The sequence below is a fragment of the Cervus elaphus genome, chromosome 4 (genome assembly GCF_910594005.1).
Source record: "Cervus elaphus chromosome 4, mCerEla1.1, whole genome shotgun sequence".
In the NCBI taxonomy this organism is placed as follows: domain Eukaryota; kingdom Metazoa; phylum Chordata; class Mammalia; order Artiodactyla; family Cervidae; genus Cervus; species Cervus elaphus.
The window spans coordinates 39,908,970-39,922,467 of record NC_057818.1 but is presented as its reverse complement, the minus strand read 5'-3'; the positions used below and the strand labels follow the sequence as shown (position 1 = coordinate 39,922,467).

Sequence of the window (13,498 nt, the reverse complement as noted above, 5' to 3'; positions counted from 1 at the left end):
ATGTCAAACCAAGAGAACAACACGGCCTAGCTTTCAGCATTAGATCTGTTCCCAGATGTCAGGAGAATTTTCTCAGCCTTCACAGCCATGATACTCACTTGTTTCTCTGCCCTGCCATCTCAGCCAGTCCGTGGCTCCAGAAGGTTGATGTAACTGTAGAATCAGTTGTTGGCAAAGGTTTTTGATCAATTTTCAGGGTGGTGATGTGGCTGTGGGAAGTGGAGGAAGGGAGGTTTAAACCTTACATGTGTCTCTATTTTACAAAAGCTATCCCAACAATAATTTGTTTTTACAAAATAATCTGTTGACATACTAAGACTCATTTCCAGAGAGACCTAAGAAAGTAGTATGCTGACCCACTGACCAAGAGGAAGAGAAAGAAAGAAAAGGGGTAGGAGGAAGACATGGGCCAATTTTGTAATAACTGATGCCTTTCATTTCAATGAAAAACTAAGCACAACAAAGGTATTTAAGTTTCAACCAACTGTCTACTTAGTTGAAGTATTTTGATACAGTGAAGTCTTGGTACAATGAGTGATTCTGCACTGTCTTAGATGTAACACAATATAATCTGTGCCACCTAAATTACCTATGCCTGCTATATATCAGACCACTCAAGACAGCTATTCTCTTGCTCTCTGTACCTCCCCTGCTTGACCAACTCCTGCCTCATTCACACCCCACTCACCTGACTGACCTTCCCTCTTAATCAGACAGACTAATCATAAACTCATACAAAACGCCCCACCCCACCCCCCGACCTCCCACCACTTCACCTAGCCCTAGCTAGTGACTTTTCTGATCTTTAGATGTGAACTATCTCTACTATGACAGTTTATCAAAGGCACAGTGAGGGGGCGTGCTCCTCTGCTGTTTCCCAAGTAACCGATGCCCTCCCCCTCCACAGTAGATACTACCATGTCCTGCACACCATCTGCCGCACATGGTGGACTGTTGCTCTAGGACCTTGGTTCAAACAAGCAAGAATGCCCTACCCTTTAAACCATGAAGTCTCTGTTGCCACCTCTGGGCTCTTTCTTCGGTCGTGAGGCTGGGCAAGTATAGCGTTTGCAGGCCTGTGGGATGCAGCCCCACACGTGCCCTGTAAAGGTACTGGGGTGTGGCTGAGAAGCAGTCATGATGCTGAGCTTGACTGCTGGATAGAACACCCAACACAAACTGGATCAAAGAAGAGAACCGAGGGGCTTTATGATCTAAGTCATCCTACAGCTTTAATAAACTGAGGTCCGCACAGTCATTATGAAGAACCACACAAGGCTGGTGGGAGTAAGAGCACACGTGGATTCAACTTCAGAAGTCTTCCTACCTAAATGTGTCCAGTGTCTTGTGTTCCAGAACCAGATTTGTATTTCCAGTCAGGTCCAGGTCTTGTAAAGTAGCAGGGAGAGCCTCTGGAATCAGGATTTCGGTCAAGTCATTGCAACTTAGGTCTACAAACTGAGAGGAAAAAGGAGAGATTAAGTTAATTCTTAACTCCCTAATGTTCAAACTCCTACTATATCCTCAAAGGGAATTTCATTTCTTCCCAAGAGTCAATTAAATATACTGTGATCCCAAGCTGCCACTTTATTAGGAGTCATACTCCAGCCATCACCTCAGGACACAGCACACAGAAGTACCTGGATCTGAGGCAACTGCAATATTTCTGGAAAAATACTGATGTGGTTGGAGTGGGCCACCAGAGTGTGCAGCCTTTTGCAGTTCGCAATGGTCGTGGGGATGGTTTTAAGCTTGTTACCACTTAGGTTCAGTTCCTCCAACTGCTCCAATTTATTTAGTTTGCTGAAAAAGAAACAACAAAATACCATACTGTACTTAAACAAGCAGCTGCCAAGCAAGTTCTACAGCAGCCAGAGTATAGAGGGGACCAGCCTGTGGCCTGATAACTGGCCAGAATGAACAGCCACCACGGTGAATGAATGTTCCCACCGAGCCTCAGCCTCATCTGCCTCCCTCTCAGTGCACTTTGAGGGCTGGAGTGTCCCATGGTTCTACTGCAGCTGCTGGATCTTCGGGGCAGGAACATCTTCCCAGGGTTAACTAGTCGACTAATTATGGTACTGCTTTGCCACTAACTAGTAGCAAAATACTGGGTAAATAAGTGTCAGTGGACATCAATATCCTCAGCTATAAAATAAAAAGTTGTACTAAGTTATCACTAAGATTCCTTTCAGTTTTAAATTTCCACAGTTATTCATAACATAATCCAGCTTCCATAAACATTTATCGAGTGCTGAGCATAGATACAACCCCGTGCCATGGGCTGTGATGCAGGCCATTCACACTATCCCACTGCAGTAAGCCAAGCTTTCTATGCAGTAAGCAGAATAGCTTCAGAGGGCCTAACACCTTTATCTAGATTTTAAAAAACTGTAAAGAGAATAAACTGCTGTAACAGAAAGTTGTTATTGCTGTTTACTTGCTAAGTCACGTCTGACTCTTTGTGACCGCATGGCCTGTAGTCTCCCAGGTTCCTCTCTCCATGGGATTTTGGAGGCAAGATTCACTACAGTGGGTATTCCTTCTCCAGGAGATCTTCCCGATCCAGGGATCGAACCCACGTCTCCTGCATTGCAGGTGGATTCTTCACCACTGGTCTACTAGGGAAGCCCACAACAGAAAGTTTAGAAAACAAGAAAAATAAATCCACAGAACCACCACCAATCTGAAAAAGTTATTTTCATTTTGCTGAATTTCCTGTCAAATTTTTCATATGCAGATTTTATATTAAATCTGCCCTTTTCATATATCACAGATAATTTCCATGCTAGACTACTGATAAATACTTTGTAATAATTAAGTTCCGTGAATTAAAATTGTTTTCTTACTACAAAAGTAATACTAACTGAAAAATATTAAAAAAATAAAGCTGAACATTAAAAAAACAAAAACAAAAAAACTTTCAATCCCATGACCAGATTTAATCTCTGATGACAATTTGGTGGTGAGTATTCTAGTCCTTTTTAATGCATGAAACCCTATTTTTTTTAAATTAAAACATGATGCTTATTACATGTACTGTTTTATAACTTTTAAAAAAACTTAATCATATATATTTAAGGTGTTCCCATGTCCAAACCTCATGCTTTTCTCTTACACAGAGACACAGCATCTATATCTCAATCAGACTCTTAGTGGGCACCCAGAACTGTGCTGGATTCTGAACACAGTCCAAAGGAAACAGAAGCCTTGGACTGTGCCCATGCAATTATAATGCTGTTCAGGAGATGACAGCAGACTTACAATTCAGGTTAGAACACACATTTTCCTTGAAATTCTGCTCTTGAATTCCATTTAGTTTTATTATCTGTATTCAGATTACTCTAGTCCAACAGTAAGTGTCTTCAAATTAGGGGGACTTCGTAAGTTTCAAGAGTATTACATCTGGTATTTCCCAAGAGTTTCATAAACTCGTATAACTTATCAGTGGTGCGTCATTTTCACTTTATCTGAACATACTTGAGGTCCAATGAACTAATCTGCTAGGATTTCAAGAGATCTATCACATCTTGAAATTAAGACTGCATTCACTTTAAAAGCTATTGCTCAAGTTCTTACAAGGAAGCAATCAAGTTTATTGCACTTGTCTTCTGTAAGCTCCAAATACTTTATAAACAATCACAAAAAATTACAATCTCTACGTTTTTCGTGTTTAACACATTTCTAAGAAAATTTGTAAAACAAAATAGAAAAAAAATAGTTTTCAAATTGTATCAAATATAATTTTATGATATATATATAATTTCACTCAAATTATATCAAATGTCATTTTTCTGTGTTTAGGTTTTGAAAACATGATTTTTAATAACTACCTTCATGGATTTTTCTGGCGTCAAATTTTCTAAAAAAAATTTTTAATCAAAGGTATCTTGGAAGATACTTATTTCTCCACTGATGCTGTTTAAAACGTTGACCACACCAAATGTCTCTCTTATGTCTTATAAATGTAGCCTGGCTACATACTACTCATCTCTTCAGTGCAGTTACCTGCGCATATCTTTAACACCTGCATTTATTACACTGCACTGCAACTGCCAATATACTAATACTCATCTATTTCCCTAATTTAAATGCAAGTTCCCTGAGGACAGAGACTGCAACTTAATTATCACTGTCTCCCTAGTATGTACACAGGTCTTGACATACAGCAGACATTCAACCTATATACTAAGAATTAAACACATTTTAACCACAACCTCTGTGGTTAATGATACTTACAAAAGGGTACAAACAGACCTTCTCATTCAAGTGAGGGATCGGTAAGTTGGTCAACATAAAGCAAGAGCACCCAGTAAAAGAGCTGTGATGTAGTCTGACAAATGTGGAATCACATTACATGTCTGAAATGATCAGAGTCTGCATCTGTTTACCTTGCAGGAAACGTCTGCAGCTGGTTGTTTGCAAGATGCAGGATGCGCAGGTGCGGATGCCCCACCAGGACGGGCACACACTGGTCCGTCAGGAGGTTGTTGGTCAGGTAGAGCAGCTGTAGCGCACTCAGACTCTCCTCCCCAGCACAGGCAGATGGCAGAGACTTCAGACTATTTGCGGATGCGTTCAAGTATCTGAGACTGACAGACACATGCAAACCATCATTTCCTTTAAGGCTATTTGCTGCCTTCTGATGGGGAAACCATCATGCCATCTTAGTGTGTAACAGTGCCTTTCCATGCTCCCAAACTGATGACAAAATGACTTCCTCCAGGGTGTTTTCTCTGCTTGACTCCATGCAGTTAAAGTTCCTTTTACTCAGCTCATGCCAGTTAAGTCCCTGGGCTTCTGCACTGGCTTGATTGTAACCCAGCGTCATACTTTTCTGTCTGTGTGTCCACTGAAAGGATGCTGCTGAGTATCACATTCACAAGTATGTGAACTGTGAAGTCACCCTTTGGAAGAATTTTTGTCTGATTTTAACAGAATCATTTATTTAGCCAATCCCTCTATAATCCCCTAATAATGGGCATATTGGCTATTTCCAATTGTTTGTTATTACAAACATTGTAATGAATATATTTGAGCCCATACCCAATTATTTCTTTAGGCTACATTCCCAGGAGCAGAAGCTGTGGAGTCAAAGGCTACATTTATCTTTAAGATTTTTATACATATATTGCCAAAATCAGCTCCAGAAAGGCTATAACAAACTATACTCCCACAAGAAGGATACAAAGAATGTGTTGGCTCATACCTTTGTCAACAATGAATATTATAATTCACTTTAATCTTCACACATCTTATAAGTAAAACATGGTATGATTTTAAAAATCTGCCTTAAAAAAAAAAAAAAAAATCTGCCTAGCACAGCGTTTGGTACATATAGAACATGCTCAATAAAAAGAGCTAATATATTATTAAACTTATGTGTTCTAAGTCATCCTCAAACTGTGTGATCTGTATGTCCAGTTAACTTTTAAGTTATTGAGGGTACTGTGTGTCTATATCTTTGTATGTCCCAAATTGTCTGTGCAGAGATACTAGTAAATATTATTGACAGTTTGCTACAACCTCTAGGTAACTTCCTTACTGCAGATTCTAAGGCTGTAAACTAATTTTATTCAGATTTCATCAGAATGAAATGCATTGTAATGCATTACTAACAAATACTTGCTAACTAACAAATGTTACTGCCCTAAGACTCCATGTAAACTTTTCAAAGAGAAAATATCCTTCATTTTTTAGAATTTTTTAGAATTTCCAAAGATTTTTAGGAAAATCCAACCAAATATATCATACATTAAGAGATGTATAAGCTGCCAAAAGCCTGGCATGCTGCAGTCCACAGAGTCACAAAGAGTTGGACACAACTGAGCGACTTAACAACAACAGAGCTGCCAAACAAAGAACAAGCCAGACGCTTGTGGGCTAAATGCTTTTTGTACGTGTCCTGCAGCCTTATGTTAATTACTACTGCTTCTCTCTGCTTTCTCCATGTCTAAATTGAAGACAATACTGCCTTCTCCATATTGCAGAAGACTGTAATTAAAAACTAGTTTTCATTGAATGGTGACATACGTGTTAAATAAACCTGATTATGGGTATTAAAATAGGAAGATTTACTATCTATTTATTAATTTACAATGAGAAAGCAAGTAATACTTTTGGAACAATGTTGCATTTAAATGCACAGCTTTCAAAGCAGGGAGTAAAAAAGGCCTGCAGATAAAGAGTGTAACTTAATGATACCTTGGCAACGCTAAAAGCAAAAACTAAATTAACTTCAGTGGTACGTCCTTTTCTCCTAAGGCAAAAGCTGAAAAGTGCCCAAAGAAGCTGTATCAGAACACTGCAGCCTCTCTTTGAAGATCATAACTGTATTCCTTTTCTGAGACGAAAGCCTGAACCTTCCCAAGCTCTTGAAACCTGTTTACAACATCGTAACTTCCCAAGTATTTGATGGTTATTTCACATTTTGAGTTGAAGCTTCCTGCCTCCTAAGACAGTGTCATATTTTATTCCATACAAACTGCAAATAAGTCCACCCATAGCCGGACTATGAAGTAAACACTCTGTAAAGACAGTTTCAAAGGTCACTCTGATGATAAGTCCAGGTAGTTTGCTTATTAGCCCATGGTCCTGCTCTTCTCAATAAAATCTATAGCACTTACTTTAAGGCCTTAGAGAAGAAAGTATCTGGCAGCCTGGTGAGCAGGTTATGCTGGACATCCAACACCTCCAGAGGGATGTGCTCCACCAGCGTGGGAAGGCTCTGCACGTGATTGTGTCCCACCATTAGTTTCCTAAGACTCAAGCTACTAAGGATTCTAAGGGGACAGAGCACAAAGAAACACCACCACCAACAACAACAACAAAAAAACAGGCTTAAATCTCTCTTCCTGAGTCTGCCCTTGGCTATCTAACTAAAATCAGTAAATGTACAGAAATGTGTTCTTCTAGATAGTATCATCACCGACAGGGGCCTGAGCCAAGAAAGCAGCCACGACCATATGTTTACCCACCACCCACCAGGAAGTCATTCAGGTCATTCTGGGGAAAGATGAACTAATGAAAGCACACAGCCCCAAAACAAAAAGCCTCAAACAAAAAATGCAATTTGTGCCATAAATCAATTTAGATTTTAAGTCTAGACAGCACCGAAAATTCAGTGAATTTATTAACATTAATAAAATCGATTATAATAAATTAATTAAAAAATTTATTGTAACAAAAATTATGACTTATTCAGTTCTTAAAATGTGCCAGGCCATTTAACGATTAGGTTAGAAGGGTTAAGTGACTTTGGTTTGCCAAAGATCTCACATCACACGTAGTAAATGGTACAGTCAGGATTTGGATTAAGGATTGACTCCAATGCTATGTTCATATCTACTATGTACAAAGCCTTCTGTATACTTTTAAAGATTCCACTAGGTAATGACCTCACATTACACAACTTGGTACCACCCCTCACCCCCCAATGTCTGTATATTTCCCCTCCACATACAGAAACCCCACCATCTTATAAAGGTCAATTCAAACAGGTATTCTCCACACAGCATCCCCTAATTATTCAAAGTTCTGAATTTTTAAGGCATGTTATTTATACAGCGCAGTGGCCAAAAGTGAGGCTCTGGAGTAAGAATGACTACATTTAAACGCCAGCTCCTATCACTTCCTAGTTAAGTGCAACATTGGACAAACTATCTAACCACTCTAAGCTTTAGTTTCCTTATTTGTAAGATGAAGATAACAGCACCTATAAAATAAGGTTAACACAGGATTAAATAAGATAATGAAAGTAAAGTTCTTAGAACATTGCCCAGCTCATAACAAATCACTCAATACAAATGTTCTATTATCACTAACAAGTCACTGACCTCTGCCAGCAACTCTTGTTACATTGTATCACAGTTATCTCTGCACAGGTCACCCTTACTATCTGCTTACTAAGTTCCTTGCCGGCCAAGACTAGGCCTGACGTGTTACTGTATTCCTTACAGCACTCATGCTGCCCTGCACGCAACAGATACTCAATGTTTACCAAACAGATGAATCAAAGCATCCTTGACAGGCAACCCAAATATAGGAAAATTATTTAATTACATACATAATATATTTATTAACACATGAATACCTCATGGGAACCTCTGTCAGGAGATTATAGCTCACGTCTAATATTTCTATCTTCTTTGCTTCACAGGCCCAGTCAGGGACACACTCTAGCAGGTTTCTGCAGAAAAGAAATAATTAAAGGGTATCATTTTGGATGAGGAGAAACTCGCGCCGTTTCACCAGTCTCTAACACATCCGCCCCTGTGCTCCCTGAGGGCAGAAGCACAATCCCCAGGGCACCCCTGGTGTGCTGCCTGGAATCCAGTAGATGCCCAATGAACGCCGCTGACAGAAAGGTGGAGAGAGAGAAAGCAGCACACACGTGTGTGATACTGGAGCAACTGTGCTGCTGGCTCCATGAGGATACGAAGGCCTTTAGCACTAAAAGCACACATGTGGCGGGATGGGACAGGAGAGGGGAGGAAGCCTTAAAGGAAGATGGGGCACCATAGACGTATCTTCAAAGCTGAGGAGGATATCCCCAGGTGATGACTGGGGGAGAAGAGAAGTGAATTCTGGGGGAAAAGAACGAAAGGAATAAAAGTGAGGAAGCAAGAACAAAAGGTAACGAGTCAGGGGAAAGTGCCAGATCATTTAGAATGTGAATTCAAATCTTCAGTAGAGTACTGGCCAGATCTTCAGTCACAGGAATTTTATTTTCAGATGTTACTAAACTTCCCTAAGCCTTAAAGTCTCAACTGATGGATGGATCAGTACGACGAGGCAGAGTGAAGTAAATGCTGCAAGAGAAATGCAGATGCCGCCCTGACTACACAGTGAAGGAAGCCCTGCAAGGCAAGTCCCCTAAGAAATATGACATCTGTGGTAGAATGCTGCACAATGTCCTGAGGTCTGGCGGGCATGTCAAGTAAGAGGTGACAACATGCGCTAGAGCACAGAGGCAAGAAAAGAATAATAAGTAGTTTGGTGATGCTGGAGCGGCAAATATGGAGCAGAGTGAGAAGAAATAAGGCTGGAAAGACTTAATCATGTCTGGGAGGCTGTGACCTTATCCTGCAAGTGTAGGGGGATCACTGAAGGGTTTGTGAGCAGCAAGGAGACAATGTCAGTTTTGCACTTTAAAGAGCTCACTCTGAATACACAAGAGGTCTCACTGAGGTGGCTGTATTAGTAAAAGGAAGAGTAATCAAGAAGCTGTGAGACAATTTTATCCCGAAAGGAAATGATAACAGCCTCAATGAGTAGTGATACACCTGGAAGGGAAGGGAAAGGAGCCAGAAACACTCAGGAGGCAAAAATTAAAATGACTTAGAGATGGAGTAAACATGTGAGTAGAGCAGAGAGAAGAATCAAAAGTGACATTTAGGCTTTAGCCTAGATGACCAGAGAGGAAATCCTATCCAGAGAAAGGACTGAGAAGCTCCAAATGAGGTTAAGAATCATGAATTTCAGTGGTGTCCATCTTGAGCTGATCGTCTCACGATAAAACCAAAAGCTGAAACAGAAAACAAGACAAACTAGTTAAAGTGCTGGTGGAGGGGTGGATAATAAATCTCATTTTGCAATATCTGAGGTATTTGGAGACACGCAGGAGGAAACATCTATTATGAAATTGGACACACAGGTCTGAGGCTGAAAAAAGGGAGTCTGGACTGGTGCTCTGAGTGATGCTGACACTGAAGTGTAGTGAGATCCTGGGAGTAAATGAGATTGTGTCAAATGAGAAATGCAGTGGCCAAGGACAGACCCTGAGACAAGTTACCTTTAAAGGGCTGGCTAAGGAAGAGTACAGAAGACAGAAGAAATGGTCAGAGGGGCATGAAAAAAATCAGACTGTATCAGCCAGCCAAGAAAACAGCATGTCTGAATAAAAGAGAGCAAGGTGAACAGTGTCAATACAGAAAAGTTCCACAAGAGGAGGTCTAAAGCCAGCTGTCGTGGGGTGAACAATTGGGAACAGGAAAATGTGCCAAGAAATACAGATAATTCTTGAGAAATGTGGACAAACAAAGGGATGAGCAAGATGAAGGAACAGAATAGTAGCTAGAGGGGGTGCAAGATAATGGGAATGTTTATTTGTTAAGACAAGAGATATAAATGTGCATAAAGACCAAGAAAGACACTGAACACATGTGAAAGAAGAGAAGGAGGGGTGACTAACAGAGCAAGGTTCGGGGCAGTGGGAGTGGATGTGATCAAAGGGACAGATGGCTGGGCTGGCTTGGAATAAAGGAAAGCTGAGAATGCATATGGATCTATGTGAATTTTAGCAAGGGGGTAGGAAGCTAAGGGAGATCACCCATGATGACCTCTATTTTCTCAGTCAAGTGGGAAGCTGAGCTCCAGAGCAGAGGACCTAAGAAGGGGAGGGGTCGAAAGAAGCCAAGCAATTTGGAACAGATTTGAGGACCCTGGAAAGAACTGACAAAAGAAGAAACTCCAGATGAGGCTGGAAACTGTGAATTTAGGGTGGGTCCACATGATTTTCTTCAGTAATGATCAAGTTCAGTGCGGAAGGTAAATCTTCATCCTGAACCATACAGGGGTTTTGCTGACAGGAAGATGACAGAAAGAAATGGATGGAAGAATCTAGAACAACAGCTTAATAATAATAATGATAAAGTCACAACAACAAAAGGAAACCTGGCTATCATGGCTAACATTTCTTGAGAGACTATTTTATGGAGGTACTAGGCTACATATGTTGCATTTATTGTCTCATTTAAACTTTGCGGCAACTCTGACAATACAGGACTCCATCCACTGCCCATTCCACATGCTGCTACCACTCTATACTCACTGCCCTCTTACTGCTTGTCCGATTGTCAAGACAAGCTAGACTGTAAAATTAGACTGTAAAACTCAGCCACTGACTCCTGAATGCCTAACACAATGTTAAAAATGAATGAAGGAAAGAAAGCAAACCTCGTTTATGTTTATTCTTGACCACTTACAGAAGAAATAAAATCCCAAATATAATTAACATCGCTCTGCAAATCAGATTGACATGGCTCACAAGAGTAAGAGAATAACATTTTAAGTCACTCAAAACCAAGAATTATCTGATTCCAATTGGAAAAATCAATGCCCATGGAAGGGAAATAGGTCTTTGTTTGCAACTCATTATAAATCCACAAACTGTAACAATGAGTAATTCAGAGGCACCTTTCCTTTAACCAGATCAGTTCAGTTCAGTTGCTCAGTCATGTCTGACTCTTTGCCACCCCATGGACTGCAGCACGCCAGGCTTCCCTGTATATCACCAACTTCCAGAGCTTGCTCAAACTCATATCCATAGAGTCGGTGATGTCATCCAACCATCTCATCCTCTGTCATCTCATTCTCCTTCTGCCTTCAATCTTTCCTAGCTTCAGGGTCTTTTTCAATGAGTCAGTTCTTCGCATCAGGTGGCCAAAGTACTGGAGCTTCAGCTTCAGTACTTCAACTAGATAGTATGGCCATTAAACATACTCTTTTAGCGAACCTTCTGCCTTTCTCTACGTCATCTAAATATTTCAACATATTGGGATTTCCTATACCTCAAAACTGCCAGAGTGCCCACAGACATCTCTTAAGTATAGGAATCAAACAACAACCACTCTAATGAGACACACTCACCGGGAGAGTTCTAGAGACGTGAGCAGACTGGGTACTGGATAGACATTCACTGTTGTCAATCCTAATCAGAGAACAGATTGGTGTTAGTGACATTCTCCAAAGAAGAATGTAACTCAGAGGAAACATGGAGGAAAATCAATAAAAATTTGTGTCATCTACTGAGATGAACTAACGATTAAAAACTAATAAGTAGGGACTTCCCCAGCAGTCCCGTGGTTAAGACTTTGTCTTCCAATGCAGGGCACACAGGTTTGATCTGTGATTGGGAAGCAAAGATCGCACATGCCTTATAGCCAAAAAATCAAAACATAAAACAGAAGCAATACTGTAATAAATTCAATAAAAGACATCCCTGATGACCAGGGACTTCTGTGAAGCTGAAAGTTGAGTTCTTTACTCTTGAAGTGTCAAAACCTCAAGTGTTGGTATGAATTCTTCTAGGTTGTAGAATTTAAGGATTCTGTGAACAGAACAATTCTTTTGCTCTGTTCTGTGATAGAAAGGTATTACCTAAATTTGCATTTCTTTGACTGACACTTAGTGAAATTGAGTATCTTTTCCTTTCTTCTTTAAACACAGAAAAGCAGTTACAATTGACCCTTGAACAATGTGGGGGTTACAGGCACTGACCCTCTTCTGAGCAGTTGAAAATCCATACAAAACTTTATAGATAGTGTTTTATATATATACATGTACACACACACATACATATGTATGTATGTACATATATACATACATATATGTAAATACTACAATACTACACAATCTATGATTGGTTGAATCCACAGATACAGAATCATGAAAACAGAGGGCTGACTGTAAAGTTACACGCAGATTTTTGTCTAGAGGGTTTGTCTGAGGTGCCCCTAAACCCTGCATTATTCAAGAACCAATTGTATTTACTACTGAAAAAACTCCATGTTTAAGTACACCTATACAGGGAATTTTCTGGTGGTCCAGTGATTAGAATCCAGTGTTTTCACTGTCATGACCCGGGTTCAATCCCAGATCAGGGAACTAAGATCCCCCAAGCCCCATGGCATGGCCAAACAAAACAAACAAACAAAAAGCAGACCTGTGCATTTAAAACCTATGTTTTCCAAGAGTCAACTGTATAACTTCTTCAGTAAAGAATTCTCTATAAACAGAATGACCTCAACAAATAAGAGGCCTTTTACATTGAAAAATATCCCTGGGGCAAATAAATCACTATTGAAGTGAAGGGCTTCTCATTCTGGAACTAAGGCAGCACAAGGTTTTAGACTAGGGACTGGTAATCTTCTGTAAAGGGCTAAGTATTCAGTAACATTTTGGCCTTTGCAGGCCATGTGGTTTCTCTCAAAATTACTTAATCATTTTGCCACTGTAGTAGGAGAGTGGTTAATATGCAAACGAATGTGGGTGTGTTCCCATCAAACTTTATTCAATTAAATTTGAATTTCATATGACTTCCCCATGTCAAAATTATTCTTCCTTTGATTTTTTAAAAACCCAACCATTAAAAAACATAAAAACCCATTCCTCAAGGGCCACACAAAACGAGATGTAGGCCAGATTTAGCCCCTGGGCTGCAGCTGGCCAACCCATGTTGCAAGACTATTACTGATATTCTCTTTTAAACATGCTTGCCCACCCTAACATCCTGGCATTTTGCAAAATGCCTCTGATTATTATAACGTTCATTTAGTGGAGCTCAAATAATCCTGCAATGTCTTTTTATGCATATCTCAACCACTGAAGTGCTGACTGCAAACTTAAAGCCAGGTCTTCGTGAACCTCAAACTCCACTTGGAGGAGTGACTGAGGAACACCTCAGATGCCACTGTTCTTGGACAGCTCGGACAGGAGC

At 40.2% G+C, this 13,498-nt stretch overlaps 1 protein-coding gene across 1 annotated transcript in view; it reads right to left on the bottom strand.

The window, feature by feature from the left end:
- PHLPP2 (PH domain and leucine rich repeat protein phosphatase 2) overlaps positions 1-13,498 on the bottom strand; it is a 59,620-nt gene that overhangs the window by 10,282 nt on the left and 35,840 nt on the right. Inside the window, exons 10-16 of the mRNA XM_043899004.1 lie at positions 11,650-11,710; positions 8,093-8,188; positions 6,627-6,782; positions 4,392-4,592; positions 1,641-1,803; positions 1,328-1,458; positions 99-209 (exon numbers count right to left, since the gene is read on the bottom strand). Of these exons, the coding sequence (XP_043754939.1) occupies positions 99-209; positions 1,328-1,458; positions 1,641-1,803; positions 4,392-4,592; positions 6,627-6,782; positions 8,093-8,188; positions 11,650-11,710 (919 nt within the window). The remainder of the gene's footprint in view (positions 1-98; positions 210-1,327; positions 1,459-1,640; positions 1,804-4,391; positions 4,593-6,626; positions 6,783-8,092; positions 8,189-11,649; positions 11,711-13,498) is intronic.